Raw genomic sequence first — 13,438 nt, 5'->3', positions numbered from 1 at the left:
ATAGATAGATAGATAGATAGATAGATAGATAGATAGATAGATAGATAAGGTAGGGAGAAAGAGAGAGAGAGATGATTTAAATTTTGACCCTCAAAGGGATAAGCTTCAATTGTCGGGAAACTTCATTGCCCAAAGATGTTAGCTAAATAAGACATTATTGTCAGGTGAAAAAAATTGGGTTGCAAAATGGTAGAGTTACATGAAGCTAACCATGATTATACAATTGAGGCAAAAGAAATTAGGTAAAATGCAGTTTAAATAACAATTCAGGAGCACTTAGGTTTTGAAATGAATCTTGGAATTCCTTTTGAAATGAATGCAAACAATAAGAGCTGTGAATGGGATTATAAAAAGAAACAGTCACTTTGGTAACATGTACAGACAACTCCAATAAGACAATAAATTGCAGAGAAGGTACAAACTGACATTGTTAGGGGAAATTCTTAATTGGGAGCTTCCTACAGTGATAAAACCTAGTCAAAAATAATTTTGCATGATAGCCAAAGTAAGAAGTGTCAAGATTATAGACTGAATTCTTAGTGTATTTTGTATACCAAGTAAATCTCCTATTAGGCTACCTTTAACACTGAAACAGATAACATTACTACCTTATATCTAGTTCTGATTTCATTCAGGTTCAATATTATCATAATTTAGAAGTGAACATAACTGACAAAATTCAATAAAAAATATTCAAATATCTAAAGGAGAAATAAAATCAGGAGCATACATCTATCTCATAAAACATGCATTTATAGTTTTTAAAGTATAATTTCTCTCTCCTATGGGAAAGCAGGCTTCAGATATAAATGCCAATTGTTTGGTCAATTTTAGTCATTATATCAAGGTCAACAGTAAACTACAATTCCAAGCCTGTTAAACATCATCCTCTTCGATGAATAGAATCTCAGTGGATCTTTCTGTGTGCCAAGAGAGAGGCGGTAGTGGTATTTTGCTTCCAGATTCTTACTCAGCAATCCTAGAAAGAAGAATGAATTGTAACAATAAAGTCAGAACTTGAAAAAAAATACATCATCTAAGGCAAAAGTCAGTAAGCTACAAATTGCCATGATTTGCCTCTACTATTAAGTATCATAAATTACTTTCATAAATGATTTTCAGCACATGATTATTGGCCATCAGCATCTGCAGAAATTCCAGATCTTCTTGAAGTTCCTACAAGTCATTGGGATTTGAAGAATTCAAACTCTTGACTGTGTTACGGGTTAAATGTGCATTTTCATGTCTTTTCCTTCATTAAACTCTTTATAAAGAACCTGAAAACTGCCATAGTGTTGTATTTAACATGTATGAAACATATTTTAAAATCTTCAAACAGGTTGAAAAATTTGATTCTCTCTTTTTGAGTAGCAGAATTAAAAAAAACTTAAGTATCAAATAAATTATTTGTTACATTTTAAAATAATCCTCTTCTCCTTTACTCAAAGTTTCAGACCCAAAGTTTACGTCTCTCAGACCTGCACAGAAAATCCCACCTATGGAGAGGAATTGTCAGCATCACTTTGATAGAGGGCCGAGACCTCAAGGCCATGGATTCAAATGGATTTAGTGATCCCTATGTGAAATTCCGGCTTGGTCATCAGAAGTACAAGAGCAAGGTACTTTGCCTTTATGGTGTTTTTGTTCAGCATTTGTAAGATTTGGTTCCATTAATGACTATACTTTTAAAACCGAAGAAACAAGTCTTTGATAAATACAGCAGAACCCCTTCATAGGGCTTCCATCAGAGGGTAGAGCTAGTACATGCTGTGTTTTCCAAAACTTTTAGTTTATGTAATTGCAAAGTTTCAGGGGCACAATATGATGCACTTTTTATCTAAATTGAGAGGCATCTTATGGAGTGAATAGAAAAGAAAATTTTCCTTGTAGTCTTGCCTCTGATAAGACATATGGCGAGACAAGCTTCTGGCATATTGCAGACTGTATGCTACTGGGCAAGTCACTTAAATTCTTACCATCTCAAACTATTCTCTAAGACTATATGTTAGTCAACTTGCTGATCTATATTAGCAGGGGGAGTTTTCATATTGGGAGTTCATTACTCCACCCCTCTAAAAAAAGCAAAACTCTAAATCTGTGTATGATCTTTAATGCTCTGCTTTTTGCTGCTGGTGCTAACTAATGATTTGGGGCAATTCATCACATCCATTTCAGGCTACTGACCACCTACCATCATGACTGAAATTCATTTCTTTTGTAGAGCCATTATACATATCAAGTGCTTTTCTGAATGCCATTGCAAAGTGTTCGTTACTTTTAGCCATCCTTGGGAATTTCATAGTGATGATTCTTCAGTGGTTAACTGAACCATAATTAGATATTTAAGATAAAATTTATCAATTTTATCTGTCAAATGGATATTTATTGAGCTACTATATGTTGGTCACTATGATTGATTTGGAACACTACTCTATAAGACACACTTCCTGCCCCCAAGAAGTTAGTTGGGGAAAATGAGGCATAAATACATTAAAGTAAATAATACAAGGCAATATTAGCTCATGTTTTATTTTGTACTTTACAAAGAACTTTTCTCATAACAAACTTGTGCACTATGCATTGTATATCATTGTTATGATCATATTCAAGATAAGGAAACTGGGGGTCAGATGTCAAGAAGCTTGTTCATATAATTTTGCTAAGAAATAGTGAAACTAAGATTCAAAGCCAGGTCTTCAGACTGTAAGTCTAGTGTCCTTTTTACTGTCCCCAGAAGTGATACAGATAAAAAGTACTATTGCAGTTTATAGAAGGTAGAATCATGTCTTATTTTTATATTAAAAATTCATATTTACCCACAGCCTTATTTTTGTTCTTTTCAGTTGAATTTGATGACAATGGACTTGTCTTAATTTAATGCACTTGGGAGACATTTGAATAACTGTATTACGCACCCAATTCTATGTATTTGTCTCCCAACCAGTGTTTAGTGATGTATTGGAGTAAGTAAGAATTACACAAATAGGGGTGGCCAGGAGGCTCAGCGAGTAAGAGCACCGGCCCCAGTGTTGGGATGACCTGGGGATCGGATCCAGACTCAGATACTTAGCACCACACCCAGAAATAACTGGCCATGTAACCTTGAGCAAGTTACTTAACCCCAATTGCTTAAAAAAAAAATTACACAAATATATGCCAGTACCACTGGTTGCTTTTTATCTTTTATTTTGTCAGATATCTTTCCATTTCCGTGCTCCCTAAAAGAGATGTCAAACTCAAGGTTCAGGAAGACTCTGAATGGGGCCTGAGTCAAATTAAAATGTAATTGGGAAATGTTTAACAAAATGAATAAAAATACAATATAGATAATGTTGATTTGTGGTTTTCTGAGTAAAATTATGACTTACTTTGATACCACTGCTCTATGAGGTTTAAACCTTTTTTACACTTCTAATCTTAGGACCTGAAATATGAAATCTGTCACTGAGCCCTTGTCTTCTTTGTTCTTTCTCTCTCTACTTCTTTGGCTAATTAAATTTCTGTTATGAGCTTTTAAATTATGGTTCATTTGGTTACACATGTATACTGTAATTTGCTTTTTTCACACTCTCTATTCCTAAAGATTCCTGTTCTAATACTAAGCTGGAAGATGACCTTGGGCTTCTCTGCTTAAAGGAAAGAAATCCATTTAGGTTATTCTGTTGGCTGATGTGACCAAGGGCCTTGCATCAGTTAACCTGGAGTTTCTAAGGATGTCTACTAAATACTGGAAATCATAGGAACATAGACTTAAGTCTCTAAGAGATCTCAAAGGCCATCTAGTAGACTCCTACCTTTTTTACAGATAAAGAACTGAGGCCCAGAAAGAGAGTCTTTTGCCTATGATTGCATGCTAAGTATCAGAGCCAGAATTAAAATTCAGGCCTTTTGACTCTAAATCTAGCTTTCTTCCCAGTATTCAACATGGCCTCTTCTTTTCTGTATAATCTATATGAGAAATGTAGTCATTCATTTGTTCCTTTGAAAAATATAAATTTAGTGAATAACACTTAAGATAGGTACTGTGAAAATGATTTTTTTAAATTCTTAATTAGTAAGCTCTTTATTATAAAACATGTAATGGATTCTCCTGTCCCTTTCTTCTTTTTTCTTTCAGAATTCAGTTAGGATATCAAGTGATTTGACCATTTCTTTTTCACTCTATCTTCTTCTTGATTTTTCATTAATAAGTCTTCTCAACTCTTCTTCTCATCTAGCCTAAATGGGGGTTTTTCTCCTTTTCTTCTTCACTCTGGTTACAATTCCTTTTTTTAAAAAATAGTTTTTCCCCTATTCAAGAATTTATAATGCAAAAGTTGCATTTTAAAAACAGCCCTCGCTGATTTGGTATTGTATACTAATATTTTTTGAAGATTTATTTTATTTTTAATTTATGGAATAATACAAGCATTTGTATAACATAGTATATTTTTAAAAGATGCTTGCACATGAAACTGCCAATTAATCATGTACAACATGCTATTCCTTTTAAATATGTAATAGTTATCATGTAAATTTCTTTTTTCTTTTATTTTCCAGTTTTTTCTTCCTTTCCCCCCAGCCCTAGAGATGGCCACCATTAGACACAAATGTGTGTATGTGTGTATGTGTGTAAAACCATTATATACATACTTCTACTCAGTGATGATTAGAGAGCAATGATTTTAAAAATTAGTTAGTAATCAGTCTTCTGGATTGCCAACTATTTGAAAACAGCCTTGTTCTTTTTGTACCCTTATAGCATCATACCTTTCATATTTCATGCCTCCAAAAGTGAAACATAAAAAAATTAAACCTAATAGAATATATAAATGTAGGGGCAGCCAGGTGGCTCAGCGAGTAAGAGCACTGGCCCCAGGGTCAGGATGACCTGGGGATTCAATCCGGGCTCGGATACTTAGCACCACACCCAGAAATTATTGGCCGTGTAATCTTGAGCAAGTTACTTAACCCCAATTGCTTAAAAAAAAAAAAAGAATATATAAATGTAAAGTTATCTGATAGTAAATATTTGTTCAATTGATAGGAACTAAACATTAATATTCTTTAGAATTTCAGTAACTTTTACCTAGACTTCTGAATTTTTGAGATGTTTCAATGTCACAAATAAAGTTCAGGATAATATAGCATAATGCAAAATGTATTGCTTTGTTCTAAAAAATGTCTTTCTCATTGCCTCAAATCCTGCCCTTATACTGGGGAAATTCAATGTACACATCAGTACTCTCTCAAGCATCTCATTTCCAAGTTTCTCAGTCTACTGAGTCATGACCTCATCTACTCCAAATCAGCTCAGATCCCTTCTTCCATAAGAGACCTTTCCCTGTCTCCCAACCTTCTGTTGATGCCACCCCTCTGAGATTACCCTCCATTAATAATGAATATTTCTTCTGTGTACACAGTTGTTTGCATATTGTCCCCCTCATTAGAATGTGGGCTCCTTTAAGCACCATATTTTTGCCTTTTCTTTGTTTCCACAGCACCTATCATGGGTTCCGGCACATAGTAAGTGCTTCAGCATTGTTGACTGACTAACTTGATGGTTTAACTGACAATGTTCTACCACTCCACAATAGCCTGATTTTAATAACTTTTTTTGAGCTTTCTTATATAGACTTTTGTAGAGAGACCACCTTAGAATAAAGTACTTTTGATACTTCAATAAATAAACCTCCTTGTATGGTCTCCAGCATGCGTGATTCTTCTACTAAATCCTCTCTGTAGCCTATAATACCTATTAACTCTTGTGTTAGAATTTTTGTGGTTCCATCATTTTTCAGTCATGTCCAACTCTTGATGTTTCCATTTGGGGTTTTCTTGGCAGAGATACTGGAGTGGTTTGCCATTTCCTTCTCCAGTTCATTTTAAAGATGAGGAAAAAGAAACAAACAGGGTTCAGTGACTTGCTCAGGGTCACACAGCTAGTAAATGTCTGAGGCCAGATTTGAATTCAGGAAGATGAGCCTAACACTAAGCTTGGCATTTGTTCACTGTGCCACCTAGCTGCCCCTGTGTCAGAATGAGGTTGCTTTATATTGGCAATAAACTTCAAAAATTAGTAGAAAACTATTTCTTTGTAACTTTGATAGACACTTAGAGAACAGTCATTTTGCTAATAGAAGGAACTTAGTATCCCTGTGTGCCTCTGTCAAAACATAACATGAAGTCATCATAGCAGCTGTCTAGTTTCTGTATTGTTCAACCCAGTTCTCCAAATAGTGAGAGTAGCCAGGGGACACAAACAAAAATTTCTGGAAACTCTTATTTTTCACTTTCTACCATGATAATTCCTTTCATTGACTATCATTATAAAGAATCTCTCATATTGTTTAACTGAGCTTTTCAGCCTGTTTCCCTTCCAAAGTTAGGAATATTTCAATCTGACTCTCAAATTGTTATCTAGAATTATCTCCTGTCCAACACTCAGCATGGCTGAGGATAAAATCCCTCCCTCAAGAGAAACATGGTTCATTCTTCAGCACAAACCATCATACAGGGTCTCCTTTTTGGTGGGAACAGTAGTAAGCATGGTAAATGTGCCCTATTATGCATGGTTCCTGGGATTTTTTTTTAATAAAGCCTCTGACAAGTTCATATGATTTCCAGGTAGTACCTGAAATTTAATTTTGTGTCACAAGCAAGAGGAGCTTAAATTATAAAGCAATAATTGCTTTCTTGTTCCCTTTTTTCTAGATTATGCCAAAAACATTGAATCCTCAGTGGAGGGAACAGTTTGACTTTCATCTCTATGAAGAACGAGGAGGAATTATTGATATTACTGCATGGGACAAAGATGCTGGGAAGAGGGATGATTTTATTGGCAGGTTTGTGCTAGTCAGTCTTTTTATTTCACTCTGGAGGGAAGTAGATTATCAAAAATCATCTTTGTTTTAAATTTAATTCTCATAACCAACCCTCATCATTATGAAAGAAATGGAGGACTTTACCAGAGGACACATAGCTTTCAGTAGTATTTCACATTGTAGAGGATTGAAAGGCAGATCTCAGTATTGACCAGTAGGTGGCAGTTTTGACCAGTTGATGGACAGAAAATGTCTGTGTAAAAAGGATCCAGAGGCAAGTGGTTTCTTTCCTATAGAAGAGCTCTCTTGTTCGGAAACGTTGGAAATAGGATAAGGGAATCTTTTGAACTTTTTTTTTTAAATACAGTTGTTAATCTCTCTTCATAGCATGGAAATTTTTCATAAAATGTTTTGTTATGACCATAAAATGCTGTTTTTGTAAGATATAACAAAAGATGGAATGTTTAGAATCTCTAGAGATTCATGAAATTGTGAAAAGTCACCATGTTTTCAGTATAGGAAAATGGTCATTAAGACAATACATATTGTACCGGCCCCAGTGTCGAGATGACCTGGGGGTCGAATCCGGGCTCAGATACTTAGCACCACACCCAGAAATAACTGGCCGTGTAACCTTGAGCAAGTTACTTAACCCCAATTGCTCAATAATAAAAAAAAAATACAATACGTATTAATTTAATAATGAACTGTGACAACTTAAGAGGCTGAGATCCACATGATGTAAGTATATAAATCATAATTTATATTTAATAGCTGATTGCATAGAATCATGAGATATAAATCTGGAAGGGACCTTCCAGATCATCTAGTACAAGCCTCCTAATTTTACAGACAAGGACATTGAGACCCAAAAGATTAAGAAATGTGCCCCACCCTAAGACTTGTATTACCTTTTATCTTCTATTATAGTAGCTTCCTAAATAGGTTACCTATTTCTAGTTTCTCCCCTCTCCAATTCTTCCTCCACATAGCTGTCAGAATAATGACTCCCCGTTGCATTTAGGATAAAATACAAGCTCTTCACCCAGCAACTTAAACCCTCCGTGGTCTGATTCCAACCTAGTCTCCAGATGTATTTTTATTACACCTATTCTCGTACCCAAAGTCCAGCCAAACTATCCTATTATTGTATCTCAAGTGTAGCAGTCCACATGCCATTTCTGTGTCTTTTCACAGGCCACCGCCTGCCAATTTCTCCCACTCTTTTCTCATGACTACTTCCTAACATCCTTAAGTTCCTTTGAGGGTCAGCTTAAGTGATCAAGATTCAGATCTGAAGAACTAATTATTCTGGGAGAAGCCATGGGTACAAAGACCAAAACCATAAGGAGGTGGTCTTAATGATGGTGACTGCATGAAGCATTGAATCTGCTTCCATGAGAAACTGAGCAACTTCTAATAGGGCCAGAGCCCTCAGATCTCTTGGAGAAGGGTGAGGGTGTAGAACAGGCTTTCTCCCACCATGGCCAGGGAGGAAATGGTCCCTGAGACCTCTGTGATGGGAGAAAGGGTATGCAGGTAAATGTTTAAGGGAGGTGGAGGGGGAGAATGTACATATAACACACTTGTAAATTTAATCTGCATTGTTAAAATTTTCTCCACCTTTCTTAAGTCTAGACAATCAACAAAACAATATATCATGCCCTGATTTATAGCATTTGTCGCTTTCCAAGGTGTAAATACTCAAACCAAAAATTTAACAATTGGCTCCAGTTCAAAATGGTTCCAACACACCCCTGTATTGGAATATGTATGAGAAAAGTTCCAGACTAGGTCCCATATTGAGTACTGGAAAAGCAGATTCAGAGGACTATGAATGAATAATATCAGATTGAATCTGGAATGAAGTTAATATTAAGAACCAAACTAAGGAAAAGAAAGGCAAAAGGAAAACAAGAAGAATCAATGAATATTCTAAGAACTTTTATACAAGACTGAGAACTGTTATCTTTTCCATCTGTTATTATATGTAACCTCAATTGTATTATTCTTAGGGTAATAGCTAGCATTTGCATATCTCTTTAATGTTTGTAAAGAGCTTCACCTATATTATCTTATTTGATCCACACAACAACCCTGGAAGGTAAGAATATTATTGCCCCCATTTTACAGATGCAGAAATTGTTAAGTGGCTTTTATGTTTACACAGCTAGTAGGTATCAGAGGCAGGATTCAAATAGAGGTCTCCCTATATCCACGTCCAATATTCTAGTCTCTGCAGCACCTAAGTGTTGCACTTCTTATTACACTCCCTTTTTGATATCTTAAGAGTTGGTTATGTTCTTAATAAGAAGGAATTACTGGAGGAAAGATATTCTTAGGGTCTACTGCTTAGAGTGGGTCTGGTGTATAGAAAATCCTCAAAAGTAGCATGAATAGCACCTTGAAAACTGAAGGGGGCAGCAGTGAATTGAAACCTGGGCTTACTAGTAAAAATAAATAATAATAACAGCCTGTTGATACAACATTTTGAGTTTGCAAAGCACTTTTCTCACAACTCTCTGATATAAGGAATTCCTTATTAATTAATTAATTCATGTAGCATTGCTGTTATTAAAAATGGTCCGGGGATAGGGAAGGGGAAATTAGAGGGTTTAAGAGGCAACACCAGCCTGGATTTTCTTCTCACTGTTATCTACTCCCTGTAGCTTACATGGACATAGTAGAAACTTCAGAGAAAATATTTTAGTGCAACATTAAGAACTTTCCAGTTCTACAACTGGTTGAAAAGTATAATAAGCTGGGGCAGAACCAAGAGGGAAGAGTAGGAGCAGCAACCCAGTCAAATTCTCCCAACATTCCCCTCCAAGCAACCTTAAAATAACATCTCGAATTGAATCAAGGAGTGACAGAGTCAACAAAAAGTCAGGGGGAGACATTTTTCTAGTCAAGTCAACTTATGAGGTTGGCAGAAGAGGTATTTGACACCAAGATGGGGTCCAGACAGTGCACAGTCAGCATCAGCACCAGCATGGGCCTTAGAGGTGGTGTCTTTGACAGTGGCAACAGCAGCTTCGAAAGCTCTCAGCCTAGAAACAGTAAGGGTTTCAAACAAATGAATAGAAGGAGACTACAGGGGAGTCATCATAGACCATGTAGTACTATCAAAGTACTACCTTTTTGTAGCAAGTTTCTTTGATAAAGGGTTGAATTCTCAAATATATGGAACTGAGCCAAATTTATAAAAGTAAGAGCCATTCCCCAGTTAATAAATGTTGAAGGATAATGACAGTTTTCTGAAGGAGAAATCAAACCTATCAATAGCCAGATAAAAAAATATATTTTTTGAATCACTACTAATTAGAGAAATACAAATTAAAACAACCTTGAGGTACCATCTCTCACCTATCAGATTGACTAACATGACAGAAAAGGAAAACGACAAATGCTGTAGGGGATGTGGAAAAATTGGGACACTAATACACTGCTGGTCGAGTTGTGAACTAGTTTAATCGTTCTGGAGAACAATTTGGAACTATACCCAGTTGGCTATATAACTGTGCAAACCCTTTGACCCAGCAATAGCATTACTAAGTCTGTATCCTACAGAGATCAAAGGAAATGGAAAAAGACCTATATATACAAAAAAAAATTTATAGCAACTCTTTCTGTGGTGGCAAAGAATTGGAAATTGAGGAGATGCCCATCAATTGGGGAATGGATGAGTAAGTTGTGATATATGATTGCTACAGAATACTCTTGTGCTATAAGAAATGACAAGCACGGTGATTTCAAAAAACCTGAGAAGACCTGTATGAACTGATGTTGAATAAAGTAAGCGGATCCAAGAGATCATTGTGTACAACAGAAGCAATATTGTAATGAGTATCAACTGTGAAAGACTTAGCTACTCTTATCAATACAATGCCCCAAGAAAATGTTGAAGGATTCATGATGAAAAATGCCATTTATGGGGCGGCTAGGTGGCTCAGTGAGTAAGAGCGCTGGCCTCCGAGTTGGGAGGACCCGGGATCAGTTCTGGCCTCAGATACTTAACAACCACACACACAAAAAAATCTGGCCATGTAGCCTTGGGCAAGTTACTTAACCCCAATTGCTTTTTTAAAAAATGCCATTTACTTATAAAGTGAAAACTGATTAACTCCAAGTGTGAATTGAAGTATAATTTTTTCACTTTATTTTTCTTGCTTTTATGCAATATGGCTAATATGGAAATGTTTTGCATAATCTCACATATATAATTGATAGATTGCTTGCCTTCTCAGTGGCTTTGGGAAGAGCTTGAGGGAGGGGAAGAATTTAGAACTCAAAAAAAAAATTTTAAGGAATGTAAAAAATAAATAATATCAAAATTTTGTAAATATTAAAAGAAAAAAAAGAATAGGCTGCCTTGGGAAAGAAATGAATTACTTGACATTGGAGATCTTTAAAAAGTTACTTCATAAAGCCTTAGCCAGAGATGTGATAGAGGGGATTTATGCTTGGGGGAGGGGGATAGGTTAAATGGTATCTGAGTTTGCTTCCTTCCAAATCTGAGATTTCCATGATCCTTTAATTCTCACAAGCCAGCTGGTGGAAAGCTCTTTTTAAGACTAGCTGCTATCGAGATTCACCTCTGTTTGCATGCTTTAATGATGATTTTTTAAACCCAAGTATAATATTTTACATTAAATCAACTCTTCATTCTCATGCCCTGTCTCCCATATCCCATCAGTTTCCTAGTTATGCATTCTATCTCCTCAACATTGCTTGCATCTGCCCTCTTTTCTCCCCTCACAATAACAATTACCCTCTTTTGGGCACTAATTACCTCTCATATCACCACTATGATAGTTTTCCTATATCCCAGAGTTTCCCCTCTCCAATCAATCCTCCACTATGTTACCAAGTCGACTTTCATAAAACAGTCTGACCATGTCACTTCCCTGTTCAAGAAGCTTTCTCTAGGATAAAGTATAAACTTCTCCGTTTGGCATTTAAAGCCCTTCCCAATGAGTCTACAGCCCATCTTTCCAGACTGATTACACATTATGTATGCTACACTCCAGCCAATTAGCCAACTTACTGTTCCCCATATAGTTACCTCCTAAGTCCATCCCTTTTCACATGTCCTGAATCCTCTCTCCTCATATCTCTATCTTTTGGAGACCCTACTTCACTTCAAGATCCAACTCAAGTGCTCACCTACTTCTAGAGACCTCTCCTAATTCCCCCACTTGCCCCTGAAATCACTTTGTATTTATTATGTACATGTCCTGTACTTACTTATCTGTGGACATATATGTTCCTAGAAGACTGTAAACTCTTTGAAGTCAGGGAATATTTTTCTCTCTCATCTTTATCATTATCACCTATGTGACTTGTACATGGAAAGCCTTAAATAATTGCTTTTTGAATGAATGAAGGAGTAAATGGTAAGGAGGTAGGAATGGGAAACATACAACATGAGCTCCATTCTCACAATCTACAATGACTTAGAATAAAGCCTTGCACAAAGTAGTAAGATCCAGCAGAAAGAGCATGGGACGTGCTCTGTCATTTACTTCCTATGTTACCTTAGACAAGTCCCTGGGCCTCAATTCTCTATACTATAGAGAAGGGTTTTGACTAGAAAACCTTTTAATTTTCATTTCATCTATAAATCTGTGCCCTATCTAGAAATCTCCGTATATCAGTGTGAAATTTTTTAAAATGTTTACCAAACAACAGAAAATGGAATGCATTTATTATGCTGCAAACCATCATAATTACAATGAGGATGTTATAAGCCATGTAGATATTTGACCAAAGTGAGGGAACCAGATACCTTTCCAACTTACCTGATCTAATGAAAAAGACTTTGGAGCATTTTTCCCCCATTACGTTTCCAGCTTTGTTCATAGGACATAGAAATTATTCATTCTACTACCTAACAGAGTAGATAAGTGTTTTGGGGAAAAAAAGAGAGTGATCCAAGTGAGAAACAATGTAGAACAATCCAAAAATAAAATCACACATATATGTAGAAAAGCTAAACAAGACAGCAATTGTGTAAGAGCTTGGAAGTAAAAATTAACTCTGTGTATATTTATACAACTTAGAATTTGACTCAGTTCAAATGAATATGACCCTTTTCTGCTATAATAAATATTTCAAATATTGCAGTTATGTGGGAAAAAAAGAAATTATTTAGACACAGAAGATTAGAGTAACCAGTGAAACAACATGCAAACATTTATTAAACCCCTATCACCGGCAAAAATCAAGCCCCACCCCATGCGAAGCACTGATGGGTCTAGGTCCTGGCAAGGATTAAGAAAGTGTTTTTGGTGTGTGTAAAAATGTGAAGGAATTTTAAAATGGTTCCCAGAAATGGGTAAATGGCATTTCTGAATATCGTGCCTGTCTGAAATTGTATCTGTGAACCTTTTGAATAAGGGTCATTTGCCCTCACCAGATACTTAAGTGCACATCACTCTGATTAGAGTTTATTTAAGACAAAAAGAACAGAAGCCAATGTAGGTAAATCCTCAGGGTATCCAGTAAGTACATTATGTACCCAACAAGCATTCCCTAAGCATAGTGCTACCTGTAAGTTGACTCAAGTGATGTATACCACGTAGTAAACAACAATTAACTATTCCTAAGATACAAACTCGAAGTTAGAGTGGTAT

The 13,438-nt window shown here is 36.0% G+C and overlaps 1 protein-coding gene across 6 annotated transcripts in view; it reads left to right on the top strand.

The window, feature by feature from the left end:
- Positions 1–13,438, top strand: part of MCTP1 (multiple C2 and transmembrane domain containing 1) — a 495,837-nt gene that overhangs the window by 217,198 nt on the left and 265,201 nt on the right. For all 6 annotated transcript variants that reach the window (XM_069085117.1, XM_069085113.1, XM_069085116.1 and 3 more), the window contains 2 exons: positions 1,449–1,619; positions 6,694–6,824. In XM_069085117.1, the coding sequence (XP_068941218.1) occupies positions 1,449–1,619; positions 6,694–6,824 (302 nt within the window). The remainder of the gene's footprint in view (positions 1–1,448; positions 1,620–6,693; positions 6,825–13,438) is intronic.

The sequence above is a fragment of the Petaurus breviceps genome, unplaced genomic scaffold, assembly GCF_028583685.1.
Source record: "Petaurus breviceps papuanus isolate PSGF00001 unplaced genomic scaffold, PetGlider_PUasm1.0 175, whole genome shotgun sequence".
In the NCBI taxonomy this organism is placed as follows: domain Eukaryota; kingdom Metazoa; phylum Chordata; class Mammalia; order Diprotodontia; family Petauridae; genus Petaurus; species Petaurus breviceps.
Note: the sequence above shows the minus strand (reverse complement) of the source record. Positions and strands in the feature narration are given on the sequence as shown.